This window comes from Choloepus didactylus, chromosome 5 (assembly GCF_015220235.1).
Source record: "Choloepus didactylus isolate mChoDid1 chromosome 5, mChoDid1.pri, whole genome shotgun sequence".
In the NCBI taxonomy this organism is placed as follows: domain Eukaryota; kingdom Metazoa; phylum Chordata; class Mammalia; order Pilosa; family Megalonychidae; genus Choloepus; species Choloepus didactylus.
The window spans coordinates 123,538,456-123,559,636 of record NC_051311.1 but is presented as its reverse complement, the minus strand read 5'-3'; the positions used below and the strand labels follow the sequence as shown (position 1 = coordinate 123,559,636).

Below are 21,181 nucleotides of genomic sequence, written 5' to 3'. Positions count from 1 at the left end.
AATTTATAGAGAGTAAGCTGATCTGATAGTTACATGGGGTTTATGTTTGGGGGTAGGAAGCTGCTGAAGAACCATTGCTGACAATTTTTAACGAAAACAAGAATGAATAACCGATGAAACATCATCATGGAGTAGAAGAACAATGGTGAGTCAAATGGATGGTTAGGCATTCACCAGAAGCAATTAGCTCTGTGGTAAACTTTTCAGCCACGGGCATGTTTTGAAAAGCTTTCTTAGACCCCAATACCAGTATGTTTGAAAACTTGGAAGAAATAGACAAATTGCTGGAGAAATATAACTGACAAAACCTGATTTAGAAAGAATTAGAAAGCATGAATTTTTCAGTCCTTACTGAAGGAATTGAAGCAATTATTTGAAGCCTTACACACACACACACACACACACACACACACACACACACACACACACAAAACCATTGCCAGATAGTTTTACAGGCAAATGCTATTAGTTTTCAAGCAACTTCCAAAATTATTACAAATTCTTTCAAAGTTAAATCTGCAACTTATTTTATGAGGCAGTATAATTTTTATAAAAATTAGACAAATAAGGTACAAAAAAAAAGCCTCATTTTGCTGATGAATACAGATACAAAAATTCTAAACATATTATTGGATCAAATCCAATTATCTTAACTATATTAATAAATAATGACCAATCTGTATGTATGAAAGGATTGTAAAACTAGTTTAATAATGCAGAAATATATAAATGTATGTTCCCTTACTAATCAGTTAAATGAGGACAACCATATAAACATCTGAGAAGATACAGAAAAATATTCGACAGCATTCATGATAAAAATTCTAATGTAAAATGAATTGAAGGGAACCTTATGAATATAATGAAGCATGTTAACCAAAAACAAAGAAAGAAACAGGAAAAAACCCTATAACAAACATCATTCTAAATGGGGAGATGCTGGAAGCATCGCCTCTAAGTTCAGGATGAAGATTTGGATGTTCTCTATGTGTACTTCTATTTGACAGTACCTTGGAGCTTCTGGTCATCACAAAAAGGCAAATAAAAGAAGAAGAATCATACATGGTAGAGATCACTGATATTATTGCTATAACTAGACTATGATTTTATTCAACAGTTATATCATAGATTTAAATTAAAATGAAGCATAGAAACCCAAATGAATCTACAAAATATTGACAATCAAAATAACAGGAACTGTTCTTTCCTGTTATTTACAGGCAGTTACATGCTGACTGTTCATAAGATCAATACATAAAAGTCAAATATAATTATATATGCCAACAGAAAACATCAATATTAATAATTTTAAAACATTTAAAATAGCAAAACAAAAATTATGAAAGACAAGAATAATTCTAATGAAATATGTGAAAGGCGTTTAAGTAGAAAAAAGACTTTATTGAAGGACATTAAAGAATATCTAAATAAATTGAGGATCCCATATTAATGGACAAGGACATTTAATTAACATTACGCAAATATTGTTTCCCCCCAAAATTGATCTACATGTTTAATGTAACTCCAGCCAAAATCATGATGACTTTTTATTTGTTTTTGTTTTAATTTGTGGAATATAACATGTTAACTTTAAAATGTATGCAGAAAAGGAAATATGGAATAATAGCTAAGATTATTATGCAGGATAAGGAAAAGGAGTAAAACAAGTTGTATGAGATATAAAGATTTACTATAAAGCTATAGTAGAGCATGGTACTGGTGCAGGGAAGGACAAATTGATGACTAGAATAGAATACAGAGCCCCAAAGGAAATGTACCCATGTGGAGATATGCATTTATGATGGAGATTGCATGGTATAAAGGTAACTTATTAAATAAATGGAAAGATGAAAAAAATGGTACATAGCAGTTGAAAGAAAGACCGACAAGGAAGGGAAAAAGAGAGAAAATGGATCTTTAGCTCACACCATCACAATTAGAAAAGAATTTATATGTCAATAATAAAACTGAAATTTTTTAATGAGAATTTAGGTGAATCCTCTTATGACTTCTAAGTAAGGGAAGCTTTCCTTACCCAAGACAGGCTATATTGTGAGCCATTTATGAAAAGAGTGATAAATTTAAAAATATTAGAATGAAAATGTGCTCATAAAAGTCATGCTAATAAAAGTAAAAACCAAACTTGCAATATGTAGAATATATTTGCAAAGCATGTAAACACAAAGGATTAAAATCAAGAACCTATAAAGAATTCTTAAGAGAAAAAGCAGTAGCAAAATTAGACAAAGGACATATATATGCATTTCACAGAAAAGGAAAAATATTAAAGTGTAACAATGCCAAGTGTTAGAGGGGATGGAAGCAGTGGAATTTTTCATACACTGCTGGTGGATGTATGCATGGGTACAACCTCTTTGGGAAATAACTGGCATTGTCTTGTAAATTTACATGTTCATATACCCTATTCCAAAGTAGCCACTGCCCATGAGTACTAGGATATTTGTTCAAGAATGTAGCACTTATAAGAGCAAATCTAACCAATACAAATACCCACTGATAAGGATTAAAAGAAGCATGTTCACTTAAAATTTATTTAACACAGCAGTAGAAAAAATAATTAAACCTAAACACAGAAAGAACTTCAGCTACTACATGAATGAATTTTAGTAACAGTATAGAGTAGGCAAACAAATAAACAAGCAATATGTTGTTTATGGCATGCACATGATAACCCCAAATTCAAAAGGGTTCTTAACTTTTTGAATGAGGAAGGGGAATGCTATAGGGAAAGAGCATAGAGGTTTATGTAAGTCACTGGAAATGTTCTAGCTGTCTTGGGTGGGCAATTGATATACAGATGTTATATTATACATAATAGAAGCAAAGAAGCTGGCAATAGATGGGAGTAAATATTTGCAACATATGTAATGAAGGGCAAATATTCACAACATAATACATAAGAGAATTCGTGAAACTTTCATCTTCTAAATATTCATGGCTGTTATTATTAGTTGATGGGCTTTTGGTTGGTTTTTATACACTTTCTTTTATTTTTATGCATTGTTTGGATTACTTTGACAAAATATATTTTTAAATTAAGGCAAATATAGTTGTGAAATATAGTCATAATATATAAAGTGTTTATAAAATAATATTAATAATAAACAACCCAAAAGAAAAGAGGGCAAGATTTGTGAAGATGCAATTCACAGAAAAGGTCTCATGTTTCCAAGAACCTGTGAAAATATGTTCACTAGTAAACAGACAACTATGATTAAAAAGAATAAAAAACAAGATGCTGTTTTTCCCTCATTGAAGAAATATCATAAAGTTGTTTAGATGTATGTAGGGGATACAAGGAAATAGACACTATATATTCTACAATGGGAGACATTCAGAGGGTAATATGATGATATAGAACATTTTTCTTCTAGCAAATTAGCCTTCAAAGAAAGATGCACATCTGCATTAATGTACGCCAAAAAAATGTTAACTGCAATACATTTTTTATAATATTGAAACACTGGAAATGGTTTAAAACTCCATAAAGAGAAATTCTTTATTTAATAATGTAGTCTATACCGTACATAATGTATTCATATATTATAAATCATGATGTGACAGACACTATATGTATTGACACAGAAAGATGTTTTAGACATAACTTTAGATAAAAACACACATACTAGTAAATGAACAGTATTTACAGCAAAGTCCTATTCATGTTTAAAAAATGTGTTTGTAATAAAGATGTATATATTTACATTTATATATGTAAATGTATAGAAAAATGACTTGGATGATTATATATTATATTATTACCAGTGGTTATATCAAGGTTACGGAGAGGTGTGGCAGCATGCTCCAAATATTCCTGTCATGTTTGAATTCTTTTATTGCAAGAAAATAAGCATGTATAATTGTATAACTGGCTGCATTACCTGCCTTTGTGACTTTACACAAGGTAGGTTGCATTCATAACCCAGCTGTGGGCAGTGACTGCAGAGGCAGTGGACGTTTATTACACCTGACCCTGAGTGATCCTGGGTAGCAAACACTGTAGACCGGGTCAAAAGATAAGAGAAGCCTGGCTCCCATTTGCAGGTTCTATACTGGAAAGAAACACAGAAACAGTTGGCTAGAACCTCAGCTACGGCTGGATCAATATCCCCCAGTAATGAAGAAAGCAGAAAATTTTCAAGGACTTCGTTTATTTACTGACATATTAGTCACATTTTTATAGTATTCAAAAGAAAATTTTTGGTTGACAAAAACTATTCAGTGAAACAATGTGGTATCTGCCCTTCTGGATTATGTGAACTGTAGATCACTCCAGGGAGAAAATTATTTTAACGTATTATTATTTTTTTACCTTAAAGTTTATAGAAGAATAAAAAATTAATATGTTCATTATAGAATCTAGAATTAAAATTATGAAATATGTTTAAATTAAGATATCAGTAAATTATTTTAGACTCATATTCTACATAATATTTAATAATTTTCAATAAAATCATTGAACTATTTTATAGTTTTGTAATAGAATTTATTTCATTAGATGAAAAGTTAAGACCATATAACTGAGAACCCTGATTTGAAAATATCAATCATATGCCATAACATGCTTATTTTTTAGGTTAAACTTTTTCCGTGATGTTCCTGACTTCAGAGTGCTGGCCTGTGGTGGAGACGGAACTGTGGGTTGGATTTTGGACTGCATAGGTAATGAAGACTCATATTCAATGTGGGTGGGGTGAAAGTGGTAACTGTTAACTTGGTGTATTTTCTTTATTTTATTAAAGCATAGATAACTTTGGATGTTAAGTGATATAATTGGACTTCTGGCATGTTGTACTCTGCTAGTTTACTTTATTCTGCCATATTTCACATTTTTAATTGATGCAATAATTTACGAGTATCTTTACATCATTTCCTAATCCATCCTTATAGCATCATCATCATCAGAACTAATTTTAATTTATCATGTTCTGCCTGATAGACCTTGAGCAAAGACTTTTACTTAAATCATTTTACTTAATCCTCACAACTCTATGACATAGATAAAATTAATATTCCCAATTTAGAGATAGGGAATCTAAGGCTTGGAGATGTTAAATAACTAAACCCGAAGTCTTATAGCTGTGAGCTGAGAGAGCAGTGAATACAATCTCACTTTTAACCCTATTCTATATTTTCTCTTTAGTTAAATTTAAAGGACTTCATTTTTATAAGCAAAGAAAACAGATACATGATTGGGGTAAAAGGTAGGCATGTATCATAAGAATAGCTTGATAAATTTAAAAAAAAAATCTGGCTTTTCAGAGGAACTAGCTGTCAGGACTGCTTACTGGTTAGAAAAACAGATCACAAATGTGGAGATAAATCAGAAATGAATATTTACATTTGTAGGACTCATTTCTGTTATTGCATTGATCACTTCTTTGTTGAGAACAGCCTCCTTCACAAAGTAAAGAATTGATTCAAAATAGTTTATATATGCTACATATATAAATATACTATGTATATATATGTATAACTGGAAACAATATTTTGTTTAGTCATGGCAGATCAGAATAGTCTATATTTTCATGCACTCAGATAAATCCAAACTAAAATATGAATATATGTCAGAGAGTTTTGGTAGGCATCTAATGACTTTGATACACTAACTTTTTTAGGGGAAAAAAAAACAGTGAAACTTGTTTCTTTAGGTTTCCAATAAAAGATGAAAACAGTATTTACATGCTACATTTAAGGAGAAAACTTGAATCCAAGATTTACAAAAATTGAAAGAGTTGTTTGAATAGTGTCTTAGACCTTGTAAGGATTTAGAGTTAAAATATTAGGAATTTGTGCATGTTTTAGCTCCCCAGAATAAAAACTTGACTGTCACATTTTGCCACCTCTCTAAATAATATATCCCCTCCCCTTCCAAGCACTTGCTAACTTTGAAGGGCTGAGGAAGTAGGAAAAAAATAAAGAACAAGAAGGGAAAAAAGCAATATATGTTTGTGAAATTCATTCAAGGTATATGATGATTCAAAGAAAAGCATATGAAATTTCAGTGACATAGATCATAACTGCTCTGAACCCAAAACACTGCATTATGCATAATTTGATCTCATAGAAAATCTGCTGTTCTCGGAGGTACCCAGCTCTTCGGTTGCAGTCGGTTTACTCTGACCCCAAGTATCACCACAGATAGAAATGACACAGAGCATTGTTACCACTTTCTCACATTTAAAATTTAGCTGTTTTCAAAATGTTCCTTAATGTAAAAGATACCTAGGGTTGAGATTGCAATAGTGCTTTATTTAGGAACTTACCCTTCAACTCCAGTGACATCCTTCCATGTATATTCCTATGTTGCATCCTTAAGGTTTTAAATGGAGTTGAAGAAAATGGGCCACATTTGTAGCTGAGTTAAAATATTTTGAAGGCTCTCCTTATTCATGAGTCTTGAAAATTCTTGTTACTTTGTGAATAATACTATTGATTTGTGTTTCATAAATTGCTACAAATGCATACAAATTAAATTATACTTCATAATTTTATATATGTCTATAAAATGCAGTTTTCTGTTTATGAGTACCTAATGGAATTCCTTCATTTATGGCAAGCTTGTTTTTTACTGTTGTTTTTATTTGTGCTCATTTTTTTTAAACTTTTATTTTTTGATTCTACAGAAAAGGCCAATTTAATGAAGCACCCTCCAGTTGCTATTCTGCCTCTTGGGACTGGCAATGATCTAGCAAGATGCCTGCGATGGGGAGGAGGTAAAATAGCTGCCACAACAACAAAAACAGTATACTTACCCCCACCCCATGGCATTTCTGTACTGCATGATAACTGTCATATCATTTTAGCAAACATAATCGCTGTCAGATATATAGTGTGTGATTTGAAAAATAGTCCAAGGTAGAGGAAAAAACAGTGGACAAAAAGTTTGATTGTGGATGTTGGGTTTTAATCTGATGCTACATATAGGCTTGGCCCGGGTACATAAATCTCCAAGCCTATCTTGCTTTAACTTAGAAAATGATACAAACATGGATTAACTCTAAGATAACATTCAGATTTATAATATGAGTTGCATGGTAAAATCACAAACAGTTAGAAAAGGAAAACTAACAACTATCTTGCCCAGGAGTAAATTCAATAAAACACACTTATTTTTGAGATGCATCTTATGCCTAGCAGCGTCTTCTGCACTTAGAACACGGATGTAATTAAGACAAGGTCTGCCTTCAAAATAGCCTTAAATTCTGGTGGGACATAAAGCCATGTTTAAATTGTCATATTTTCTACTAACAACTAAGTAAACAGATGACTAGTGGAGTGAAAACTGATTGATGGGTAATGAGACAGCCATAAAGAATTGGGAATGGGCTTTATACTCAGAGAGAACAAGTTCCAAGACTCAGAGGTGGGAAGGCACTTGACATGTTCACAGAACTGAAAGTGAAACACTGTTGATGGAACAGGGTGAGTAAGGAGAAAATATTTCAAGATGAGATCTTAAAAAATATTTTCAAGAGTTACTAATAGGCTGTAATTACCTGAAAATTACTGAAAAAAAAAAAACCAAAATTTTGCTGAAGAAGTAGAAATTGAATACTAAATATTTTTAGCATCTAAACTCATTTTTAAAAGCTTGAAAACTATCTACCGAGACAGTGTGAATCAGAAATCTTTGGGGAGCTTGTTAAAAATATAGTGGCCTGCCACCATCTCAAATATGCTGAATGGAAATCTCTGGAGATAGGACCTGGGCAGGTAATTTTCTTTTTAAATAAACTCCCTAAGTCACTCTGATTTAACAAGATCTGTGAACAATTGTTCTGTGGTTATCTTGCCAACAGGTGAACTCTAAGCTGCATACATGTTAGACAAACTTAATTGGAAACTAAGATTAATACTCAGTGAATAATTTATTTGGGATTTTCAATAAAGATATAATTTAATAAAATAGTATAAAATATTGAGTTAAAAATTTTGGAATCTAAGAAGATAGATAAATAGAAAAAAAATATAACCATTGCTTATGAGATACTTGTATTTGCCAGTGCTCATATGTGTGTACTGATTAAAAGGAAGGGGAACGTACTTGTGACTTCTTGTTATATCACATTGGAACAAATTTTTGATATTTGAAAACTAATAATTTTACTTTTGGTAACAAATTATCAAATGGCTTAAATATCAAATTTGATATGGATATTCTGTGGCATACTCTGATGCTTTTCTTATAAAACTATTTTAAAAACATTATCAATGGCCAAAAGCCAAGACTATGATGTATGTCAAAGGATATATTATGATGAATTTTCCATGAGTGCCTACTATATGTTGACACCATTCTAAGTGCTGGATATAGAGTGAGGACATAAATATATGTTCCTACACTCTTGGAGACTACATTTTCATGAAATATGTAATTACAAAATGAGACTAGGTGTGTAAAAGAATCAGAGTACAGTAACACAGAATAACAGAGGAAAGCTACATAGCTAGACTGGACAAGAAGGCATCTCAGAGGAGGTAACAGTTAAATTGGACTTAAAATGTGAGGACAGGGAAGTAGCTTCCTAAGTTGAAAGGACTGAAAGAAACTGGTGTGGCTGCCAAAGTAGTGGGGTGGCAGGTAGGTATGGGGGTTGAGTCATGTGAAGGTGGAGAGATAATTAGGAGCCAGATAATGGAGGGACTTGTTGGCCATGGTAAGAAATTTATTTGATTGAATTTTACAAAGTGAAGCTTTCAAAGAATTTCAGAAGTAGAGAGATATAATAGCATGTATGCTTTCAAAAAATAGTTTACTTTTATTGTTAAATGGAAAATAAACTGGTGAGAAAATGTGATCATGGAAACCCATAGTTCTCCAAAGAAAACTTCCATTATAGTCATCCTAATTGGAGTCTAAAAGTACTGTACCATGGTGGTGGTGATGCAAATTAGGCCAATAGACAAACGGGAGGTTCATTTTGGGGAATAGAACTGAGAATTTGCCAGTGAATTCCAAAGGGGTTTGGTGGACAGTAAGGTTCTCGAGGATAACTGCAGATTCCCAAGTTGAGCACTTAGGTAATGGAGATGCCATTTGTTAAACTTTATAGTAGAAAAACGTGTCCTGGAGTGGGATTATTTCTTGCCAGGTTTGAAACTTCGAGCAAGTTACTTAACCTCTTTTGGGTTTCTCATCAGAATTTGAAGAAAATAATAGTTCCTACCTCATAGATTCTTTTTGTTTTTTTCCTCATAGGTTCTTGTGCTGAACTATTAAATTTCTTTGCACGGTGCTGGTGCTGAGTACTTTATGTAGTAGTAATTACAATAGTGCTTAACATTGGTGAAAGAAAGTAACTTATTTAACCAATAATCATTCAGTTCACTTAAGGTCAATAGAATATGTTGATTTGAAAGTTCTTTTTAACAAGAATATATTTCCATGTTTTAGAAGATGTAACAAGATAAGAATGTAGGATGTCCTGGGGCATTTGAAAAATACTTAATTTGCCTCCTTTGCAATTTTTCTGGCAATAATCAGTCTCTCTAGCAAAAAATTTCAAGATTATCATGAGAAAAATCTTGTTTCATATCGAGTAAGGGAGTAAGAGATTTTTAAATGGAACACTCTTACAATATGTTCTTGCTTTGCTTTATGTGATTTCTATTTGGTAAAAATTTGTGTGGTTTTTTTGTTTTGTTTTGTTTTGTTTTTGTTTTTGACCAAAAAATAGTTGGTTTTGGTCATTGTGATAACATCATAAAATAAATGTTAATTTAAGTCTTCATTGGTATGCCCCTCCTCCCAGAATTTTGCCATCTAGGCAAAAGTAGCTTGAGATAACAACAGGAGTGTAGAAAATAGAAAGGCAGAGAGTCTGAAACAAAGCCCTGCTGGCTTCAAACACCTGAGAAAGGCAAGTATGTCTCCTGGTAAACAGAGGAAACAACCAAACTCTTATAAACAGGGGAACTGCAAAATTACTAACATGCAAAAGCCCAGGACATGACAGAGGCCCAGAAAGACAAGGAAAACCCTGCACACTGAATTTGCCTTGGGCAGACCTCCCGGATAGGAGAACTGAAGCTCAAGAAAATCTCTGTCTTTATCACCAGCTGGTCACAAAACCAAGAAACAGACATCTCAGGGAATAAACCCCAGAGTTAACATTTTAAAGTATTACAATATGCAGCATGCAAGAAAAGAGTAAAAGACAAATAAATAGGAAATGATGGCCCATGCAAAGGAAGAGGATTAAAATACAGAAATCACCAACAAAGAAGACAAGAATGTGGACATACTGAACAAAGCAATTGAAAAAAACGATCTTAAAAATGCTCAAAGAGATGAAGGAAAATGCAGAGAAAGAGCTAAAGGATATAAGGAACACTATGATTGAGCAATATGAGAGTCTTAGTGAAGATTTAGAAATTTTCAAAAGGAGCCAAACAGAACCACTGGAATTGAAGACCACAAAAACTGAAATAGCAAATGTCCAGGAGGTCTCAAGAGCAGATTGGAGCCGATGGAAGAAAGAATCAGTGAACTTGAAAATAAGACACTTGAAATGAGGCAGGCTGATGAGAAGAAAATGAAAAGAAATATTAAAAGCAGAAACAACTTAAGACCCATCTGGGATGCCATCAAGCACACCAGTACACACATTTTGGGAGGACCCTAAGAAGAAGAAAGACAGAAAGTGACAGAAGGAACAGTCAAAGAAATAATGAAAGAGAACTTCACAAGCTTAAACAAAGCATGAATATACACAAACAAAAAGCTCAGAGAACACCAAACAGGATAAACGTGAAGAAAAATGCACCCCATCATATACTGATCACACTATCAAATGCAAAGGACAAGGAGAGAGTTCTGAAAGCTGCAAGAGAAAAGCAACATGTTATTTCTCTCATTGGAAGCCATGGAGCCAAGAAGGTAGTAGGTTGAAATACTTAAAATGCTGAAAGAATGCAACTGCCAACCAGAATTTTAAATCTGGCAAGACTGCCTTTCAAAAATGAGAGAGAGATTAAGACATTGTCAGCTAAATGAAAGCTGAGGGAGTTTGTCACCACTAGACCTGCCCTACAAGCTGTGTTCTGGGGAGTTCTTCAGACTGAAAGGAAAGGACACTAGACAGTGGTTCAAAGGGGTATAAAGAAATAAAGACTTATGGTAAAGTTAAGCATTTGGGTAATTATGTAAGTCAGTATTATTGTAGTGTATAGTTGGGAATTGAACTCCACTTCTTACTTCCTACAGGTACTAAAATGAAAAGGCATGAAAAGCAAAGAAAATTACCATATTTGTGGGGATACAATGTAGAAAGATACAAGTGGAAACAAGTATAAAAAATGGTGGGGGACAGAAGGATATAGGAAAAGTATATGTGCTTGCTATTGAAGTTAAGTTAGTATCAAACCAAATATGATTGCCATATATTTAGGAAGTTAAATTTTAACCCCATTGTAACCACAAGGAAAATGGATGAAAAAAATATCCCGATAGAAGTGAGAAAGCACTCAGTGTGGTACAACACATGAAAGCAAATAAATATAAATGTATGCATTAATGGCAGTGAGGGACAAAATGGTATGAGACTGTAAAAGGCCAAATAGCAAAATAATAGAAGAAAGTCCTGTGTTATCAAAATTACTTTAAATGTAAATGGAATAAACTCTCCAGTCAAAAGGCAGAGATAGGCAGAATGGATTAAAAAAAAAAAATTACCAACTATATACAACCTGCAAGAGACTCACCTTAAATTCAGATACAAGTAGGTCGATGGTGAAAGATGGAAAAAAATATACCATGCAAGTAGTAACCCACAGATAGCTGGGGAGGCTATACTAATATTGCATAAAATAGACTTTAAGTCATAAACAATTACAGGAACAAAGATGATCATTTTAAACTGGAAAAGGGGACAATTCATCAGTAAGATGTAGCAATTATTAATATATGTGCAATGTCAGTACTTATAAAGTGCCAGAAACTATATATATGTATATATACACACACACTTAAAAACAGAGCCCCAAAATATATGAAGAAAATACTGACAGATTTGAAGGGAAAAACTGATAGCTCTACACAAGTAGCAGGAGACTTTAATATATCAATCTGAAGAATAGATAGAACATCTAGTCAGAAGATCAGTAAGGAAGTATGAGACCTGCATGATAATCGAAACATCATGTACACGTACCTAACTGACATGTATAGAACATTTCACTCAACAAAAACAGAATACACATTCTTCTCAAGCACATGTGGACCATTCTGCAGGATAGACCATATGTTGTGTCACAAAACAATTCTCAATAAATTAAAAAATATTGAAATCATACATTGTACATTTTCTGAACACAATGGAATAGAGCTAGAAATCAGTAACATGGGGAGAAATGGAAAATTTACAAATATATGGAAATAAATAACATACTCTTAAACAACCAATGGATTAAAGAGGAGAGCATAAGCAAAATTAAGACATATCTTGAGGCTGGAATGAAAATGAAAATACAACATCCCCAAAATGTATGGGATGCTGCAAAGGCAGTGCTGAGATGGAAATTTATAGCTCTAAATGCTTACATTAAAAAAGAAGAAAAACTTCAAATCAGAGACGTAACTTCAAAACCAGAAGAACTAAAAAAAAAATAAGAGTAAACTGAACCAAAAGCAAGCAGAAGGAAGGAAATAACAAAAATTAGAGTGTAGCAAATGAAATAGAAAACAAGCAAACAAAAAATAATACAGATATCAAGAAAACCAATAGTTGGTTCTTTGAAAAAATAAATAAAATTGACAAACTTTTTGCCAGATTGACAAAGTAAAAGAGAGAGAGGACACAAAACAATGAAATCAGAAATGAAAAGGGGGACGTGACTACTGACCACACTGAAATAAAAAGACTATAAGAGGATACTCTGAAAAACTGTATGCCAATGAATGAGATAACCCTGTTGAAATGGACAAATTAATAGAAACACACAAAGTACCTGTATTGACTCAAGAAGAAATAGAAAAATCTCAAAAACCAATTACTAGGAAAAAGTGTGAATTGTTAATCTAAAACCTCCCAACAAAGAAAAGCCCAGGACAGATGGCTTCAAAGGGGAATTACACCAGAAGTTCCAAGAAGACTTAACTCCAATTCTGCTCAAACTCTTACAAAAAAACTGAAGAGGAGGGAATACTCCCATACTCATTTTATGAAGCCAACATCACCTTTATACCAAAGGATAAAGATGCCAGAAGAAAAAACTGCAGACCACTATCTTTTACAAATGTATGTACAAAAATCTTCAACAAAATACTAGCAAACCGAATCCAGCAACATATATTAAAAGAATTATATGCCATGACCAAGTGAGATTTATCCTTGGTATGCAAGGTTGGTTCAACATAAGAAAATCAATTGATGTAATACACCACATTAAAAGAATGAAGGGAAGAAAAGAAATGATCATCTCAATTAATGCAAAAGCTAGCACCCCTTCATGATAAAAAAATACATAGAATACCAGGAATAGAAAGAAAGCTTCCCCAACATGATAAAGAGCATATACGAAAAGCCCACAGCTAACATCTAACTTAATGGGGAAAAACTGACTTCTTTTCCTCTAAGATCAGGAACAAGACAAAGATACCCACTGTCACTGCTCTTATTCCATATTGATCTGGAAGTTATTGCTAGAGCACTTAGGCAAGAAAAATGATAAAAGAAAAAAAAAATAAAAAAAGAAATAAAAGGCATCCACATTGGAAAGGAAGAAGTAAATCTTTCCCTATTTGAAGATGATATGATCCTATATACAGAAAAGCCTGAAATATTCATGACAAATCTCCTAGAGCTAATAAATGAATTCAGCAAAGTGGTGAGGTACACGCTCAACCCCGAAAAATCAATAGTGTTTCTGTACACGAGCAATGAACATTCAGAAGAAATCAGTAAAAAATTCCATTGACAATAGCAACTTAAAGAATCAATTATCTAGAAATAAATCTAACCAAGGATGTAAAGGACTTGTATTCAGAAAACTATAAAATATTGCTAAAATAAATCAATGAACACCTAAACAAACAGAAAGATAATAGTCTGTGTTCATGGATTGGAAGGCTCAATAGCATTAACATGTAAATACTACCAAAAGTAATTTAATGCAGTTCCAATCAAAATTCCAAAAACCTTCTTTGCAGAAATGGAGAAGCCAACTATAAAAGTTACATGGTGGAGAACCTAAGATGGTGGCTAGGAAAGACAGGGCAAAAAAACACCTCCATGAAAAGTACTAGATAAAAGCCAGAAAGTGACCAGAACACCAGTTCCAGCAATGCACCAGCTGGACAAGTTCTGCTAAATCCACAGGGACAGTGCACTTGATGAAACCGGGAGTCTGTGTACTGAAACAAGTGAGTAAGCCTGCTGAATATCTGGCAGCCATGCTGCAGTGTGGGGAAACCGTGGGTTGGTGTTTGGAGGTGGACTAGTTCTTTTTTAAAAAACCCAAAAGCAGCTGCAGATACGGCAGCAAGAACCTCACAGTGAAGCGAGGCAGGAACGGGCTGTGCAAACACCTCAATATCTGGCGTGGAAGATAGCCTTTCATGTACCCACTGCTAATTGTCTTGGAGTGAGGCAGACAGAGGTGAGCCAAAAGGGGAAAATAACCATGCCCCTTGCAGCCATCTTCCTGGTGGGCTGGGAATGCTCCTGCCTGGCGCCGGAGCCACAGCCCAGAGCTATGCCAAAAAACCCAGTGCAATGGGAAGTGTTTCCAGCAACACATGCACACACCACAATATTGGGCATGGACAATAGCCTTTCGCGCACCCACAGCTAATTGTCCCAGAGCTTGGAAGGCGGAGCTGTGTGAAAAGGGGGAAATTAATGCACCCCATACAGCCATCCTTACAGCAGGCTGGGAATGCCCCTACACAGCCTGGTGGCCCAGAACTTCCCTTGAGGGATGGCATGCACTCGTGACATAGCACAATCTTCCCTCAGCAGAGGCCCTAGAAGGGCACAGCTTGGAAGAGGGACCCACTTGGAAATCCCAGGGACCATACGTCAATACCAAGGACTTGTGGGTCAGTGGCAGAGACAATCTGTGGCAAGACTGAGATGAAGGTTTAGATTCTTGCAACAGCCTTAAATCTCCAGGGACACCTGGGAGGTGTGATTGTTAAAGCTGCCCTCCCTCCCTAACCACTCAGACACAAGCCCCACATTCAGGGCGGACAGCACCAACAACACACTCAAACTTGGTGCACCAATTGGCCCCACAAGAATCAGACCCCCACACACCACAAAGACAAAGTTGGGGAGAACTGACTTGAGGGGAATAGATGACTTGTGGACGCCATCTGCTGGTTAGTTAGAGAAAGTGTACGCCACCAAGCTGTAGATCTGACAAATTAGCAATTAGTCTTTGAATAATCCTACATATCCTAAAAGAACCCTATCAAGTAAAGCAAATGCCAAGAGGCCAAAAACAACAGAAAATTGTAAAGCATATGAAAAAAACAGACAATATGGATAACCCAAACCCAAACACCCAAATCAAAAGATCAGAGGAGACACAGTTCTTGAAGCAATTAATCAAAGAACTAAAGGCAAACAACAAGAGCATGGCACAGGATATAAAAGGACATGAAGAAGACCCTAGAAGAGCATAAAGAAGAAATTGCAAGAGTAAATAAAAAAAATAGATGATCTTATGGAAATAGAAGAAACTGTTGACCAAATTAAAAAGATTCTGGATACTCGAAGTACAAGACTAGAGGAAGCTGAACAATGAATCAGTGACCTCAAGGGCCACACAATGGAAAATGAAAGAGCAAAAGAAAGTATGGGGAAAAAAATTGAAAAAAATTGAAATGGACCTCAGGGATATGATAGATAAAATAAAATGTCCAAATATAAGACTCACTGGTGTACCAGAAGGGGAAGAGAAGAGTAAAGGTCTAGAAAGAGTATTCAAAGAAATTGTTGAGGAAAACTTCCCAAACTTTCTACACAATATAAATGCACAAAGCATAAATGCCCAGCAAACTCCAAATAGAATAAATCCAAAGAAACCCACTCAGAGACATATTCTGATCAGACTGTCAAATATTGAGGAGAAGGAGCAAGTTCTGAAAGCAGCAAGAGAAAAGCAATTCACCATATACAAAGGAAACAACATAAGACTAAGTAGTGACTACTCAGTGGCCACCATGGAGGTGAGAAGGCAGTGGCATGACATATTTAAAATTCTGAGAGAGAAAAATTTCCAACCAAGAAAACTTTATCCAGCAAAGCTCTCCTTCAAATTTGAGGGAGAGCTTAAATTTTTCACAAACAAATGCTGAGAGATTTTGCTAATAAAAGACCTGCCCTACTTGAGATACTAAAGGGAGCCCTACTGACAGAGAAACAAAGAAAGGAGAGAGAGAGATGGAGAAAGGTTCAGTACTAAAGAGATTCAATATTGGTTCATTAAAGGCCAATAAGAGAGAAAGGGAAAAATATATCTGACAAACATAAACCAAAGGATAGGATGGCTGATTCAAGAAATGCCTTCACAGTAATAACATTGAATGTAAATGGATTAAATTCCCTAATTAAAAGATATAGATTAGCAGAATAGATCAAAAAATATGAACCATCAGTATTGTGCCAGTTGGAATGTATTATGTTCCCCAAACACCATTATCTTTGATGTAATCTTGTGTGGGCAGACATTATCAGTGTTGATTAGATTGTAGTTATTTGAGTGTGTCCGTGGAGATGTGCCCCACCCAACTGTGGGTGATAACTCTGATTGGATGATTTCCATGGAGGTGTTATCCCACCCATTCAGGGTGGGTCTAAATGAAATCACTGGAGCCATATAAATGAGCTGACAAACAGAGGGAACTCAGTGCAGCTGAGAGTGACATTTTGAAGAGGAGCTACAGCCAAGAGGGACACTTTGAAGAAAGCACAGGAGCTGCAGATGAGAGACATTTTGAAGACAGTTGTTGAAAGCACTCTTGCTCCGGAGAAGCTAAGAGAGCACAAATACCCCAAGTGCAACTAAGAGTGACATTTTTTGAGGAAGTGCAGCCTAGAGAGGAACATCCTGGGAGAAAGCCATTTTGAAACCAGAACTTTAGAGCAGATGCCAGCCATGTGCCTTCCCAGCTAACAGAGGTTTTCCGGACACCATTGGCCATCCTCCAGTGGAGGTAACCGATTGCTGATGTGTTACCTTGGATACTTTATGGCCTTAAGACTGTAACTATGTAACCAAATAAACCCCCTTTTATAAAAGCCAATTTGTCTCTGGTGTTTTGCATTCTGTCAGCATTAGCAAACTAGAATAAGTATGTTGCACACAAGAGACTCATCTTAGACACAGGGACACAAAGAAATTGAAAGTGAAAGGATGCAAAAAACATTTCATGTAAGCTACAGCCAAAAGAAAGCAGGAGTAGCAATATTAATCTCAGATAAAATAGACTTTAAATGCAAGGATGTTAGGAGAGACAAAGAGAGCCACTACATACTAATAAAAGGGGCAATTCAACAAGAAGAAATAACAATCATAAATGTTTATGCACCCAATCATGATGCCACAAAATACATGAGACAAACACTAGCAAAACTAAAGGAAGCAATGGATGTTTCCACAATAATTGTGGGAGACTTCAACACATCACTGTCTCCCAGAGATAGATCAACCAGACAGAAAACAATAAGGAAATTGAAAACCTGAACAATCGGATAAATGAATTTGATTTAACAGACATATATAGAAAATTACATCCCAAATCACCAGGATACACATTCTTCTCTAGTGATCATGGAACTTTCTCCAGAATAGACCATATGCTCGGACATAAAACAAGCCTCAATAAATTTAAAAAAATTGAAATTATTCAAACCATATTCTCTGACCACAATGGAATATAATTAGAAGTCAATAACCATCAGAGACTTAGAAAATTCACAAACACCTGGAGGTTAAACAACACACTCCTAAAATAAATGGTTTATAATGTAGAATGTAGGGGAACTAGTGATAGAGAGCAATTAATGAAAGGGAAAGATAACCCAATAACAACAGATAAGCTATCATGGGTAAATTTAATGTTCTGGGAATGCCCAGGAATGACTACAGTCTGTTAATTTCTGATGGGTCTGGTAGGAACAAGTTCACAGAAATGTTGCTAGTTAGGTTATTTTCTCGGGGTAGAGTAGGAACATGTTGGACTCCCTTGTTATGGTTTGTTTGAAATGCTTTTTTTACTGTATGCTTTTTTAAAAAAAATTTTGATATTGTTGATTTAAAAAAAAAGAGTTAATTATAAAAAAAAATGAAAAAATATGCAGAGCCACCTTAAGGAGCCGGTGGAGAATGCAGGAGTGTTGAGCTTTCCCACCTCGATGGTTGCTGATGTGCTCACAGACATGAGGTACTGGTGGCTTGGTGGGCTGAGCCCTCTACCACAGGACTTGCCCTTGGGGAGACTGTAGCTGCAAAGGAGAGGCTAGGTCTCCCTATAATTGTGCCAAAGAGCCTCCTCCTAATGCCTCTTTGTTGCTCAGATGTGGCCCTCTCTCTCTAGCTAAACCAACTTGGCAGGTGAAGTCACTGCCCTCTCCCCATTTGGGATCTGACATCCAGAGGAGTGAATCCCCCTGGCAACATGGAATATGACTCCTGGTGAGGAATCTAGACCCGGCATCATGGGATGGAGAACATCTTGACTAAAAGGGGGATGTGAAAGGAAATGAAATAAGCTTCAGTGGCAGAGAGATTCCAAAAGGTGCCAAGATGTCACTCTGGTGGGCACTCTTACATACAATATAGACAACCCTTTTTAGGTTCTATTGAATTGGAATAGCTAGCAGTAAATACCTGAAACTATCAAACTACAACCCAGAACCCATGAATCTTGAAGATGATTGTATAAAAATGTGGCTTATGAGGGGTGACAATGTGATTGGGAAAACCATATGGACCATACTCCCCTTTGTCTCTTTTATGGATGGATGAGTAGAAAAATGGGAGAAGAAAAAAAAAAAAAAAGGCACCCAGTGTTCTTTTTTACTTTAATTGTTCTTTTTCACTTTAATTTTTATTCTTATTATATTTGTGTGTGTGGTAATGAAAATGTCAAAAATTAATTTTGGTGATGAATGCAAAACTGTATGATAGTACTATAAACAATTGAATGCATGCTTTGTTTTGTATGACTGCATGGTATGTGAATATATCTCAATAAATATGAATTAAAAAAAAAAAGTTATATGGAAGTGTAAGGGGCCCTGAATAGGTAAAGCCACCTTGAAAAAAGAAGAGTGAAGTTGGAGGACTAAAATTTAGTACCAAGCCACAGTAATCAAAACAGCATGGTAGTGGCACAAGAACATTTATACCAATGGAAACAAATTGAGAGCTCAGAAATCAACCCTCACATTTATGGCCAACTGATTTTTGACAAGGTGGCAAAAACACTAAATTGGGAAAGAATAGTCTCTTCAACAAATAATTCTGGGAAAACTGGATCTCCACTTACAAAAAATTGTAGGAGGATCCCTACCTCACACCATATTCAACAATCAACTCAAAATGTCTCAAAGAGCTAAACATAAGAGCAAGAATTATTGAACTCCTAGAAGAAAACATAGGGAAGCATTGTCTAGACCTCATGTTAGGCAATGGTTTCTTAGACTTTACACCCAAGGCACAAGCAACAAAGTAAAAAAATAGATAAATGGGACCTCATCAAAACTGAAAACATTTGCACCTCAAAGGATATTATCATTAAAGTAAAATGACAACCTACACATTTAGAGAAAATAACTGGAAACCACATATCCAGTAAAGATTTAATATCCAGAATATATAAAGAAATCCTACAACTTAACAACAAATAGACAAACAACCCAATTTAAAAATGGGCAAAAGACTTGAACAGAGATTTCACCAAGGAAAATATACAAATGGTCAGGAAGCACATAAAAAGATGCTCAACGTCATTAAACAGCAGGGAAATGCAAATCAAAACCATTATGAGATACCCTTTCACACCCATTAGAATGGTTGCTATTTTTAAAATGGAAAATAAGTATTGGAGAGCATGTGGAAAAATAGGAACACTCATTCATTGCTGGAGGCAGTGTAAAATGGTGTAGCCACTGTGGAAGACAGTTTAATGGTTCCCCAGAAAGCTAAGTATAGAACTACTGTATGACCCATTAATCTCACTACCAGGTATATACCCCAGAGAATTGAAAGCAGGGATTGAAACAGACATTCATGCACCGATGCTCATAGTGACACTATTCACAATTTCCAAAGGATGGAAGCAGCCCAAGTGTCCATCAATAGGTTAATGGATAAATAAGATGTTGTATATATATACAAAGGAATAATATTCAACTACAGAAAGGACTGAAGTCCTGATGAATGTAACAACATGGATGAACCTTGAAGATACCACATTGAGTGAAATAAGCCAAACATAAAAGGACAAATATTGTATGATCTCACTGATTTGAAAGAATTAGAATAGAGTCAGAATTTAGATTAAAGCAAGCGTGGGTGGGGATTGGGAAACAGAAGTTCACGCTTAAAATGAACAAGGTTCCTATTCAGAATGATGAAAATTTGGTAATGGATGGTGGTGATGGTAGCATAACACTGTGAATGCAATTAAAAGTATTAAAATATATGTCTTGATATGATTAAAAGGGGGAATGTAAGATTTTATACATGGTAACAGATAAAAATTTTTTAAAAATCCATGGGACTGCACTCAGAAACAGTGAACCCTAAATTATACTAGGGACTTTAATTGATCATGAAATTATAAAAATGCACTATCATAAATTATAACAAATCTTCCATACTAGTGCCAAGTGTTGGTGGTGGGGTCATTTATGGGACTCCTGTATGTTATGCATGATTGTTCTGTAAACCTTCAAGTTCTCTAATAAAGAAAAAAAAATGGGAATCTGTACTAAGGCAAAGTGAATACACACACACACATTGTCTCAGTTTTCTAGGGCCGCTGTAACAAAGTACCACTAAAACAACAGGGATTTATTGTCTCTGTAATCAGGGTATCAGCAGGGCTCTACTCTCTGAAGTCTGTCGGGTTGTGGTTTCCCTAGCTGGCAATCCATTGCTGGTGTTCTTTGGCTTGTGGTAAAACTCAGTCTCTGTCTCTGCC

The 21,181-nt window shown here is 35.0% G+C and overlaps 1 protein-coding gene across 8 annotated transcripts in view; it reads left to right on the top strand.

Moving 5' to 3' along the window:
- The window catches only part of DGKB (diacylglycerol kinase beta), a 748,227-nt gene that overhangs the window by 308,430 nt on the left and 418,616 nt on the right, over positions 1 to 21,181 (top strand). For all 8 annotated transcript variants that reach the window (XM_037836813.1, XM_037836819.1, XM_037836816.1 and 5 more), the window contains 2 exons: positions 4,598 to 4,683; positions 6,648 to 6,737. In XM_037836813.1, coding sequence (XP_037692741.1) covers positions 4,598 to 4,683; positions 6,648 to 6,737 — 176 coding nt within the window. The remainder of the gene's footprint in view (positions 1 to 4,597; positions 4,684 to 6,647; positions 6,738 to 21,181) is intronic.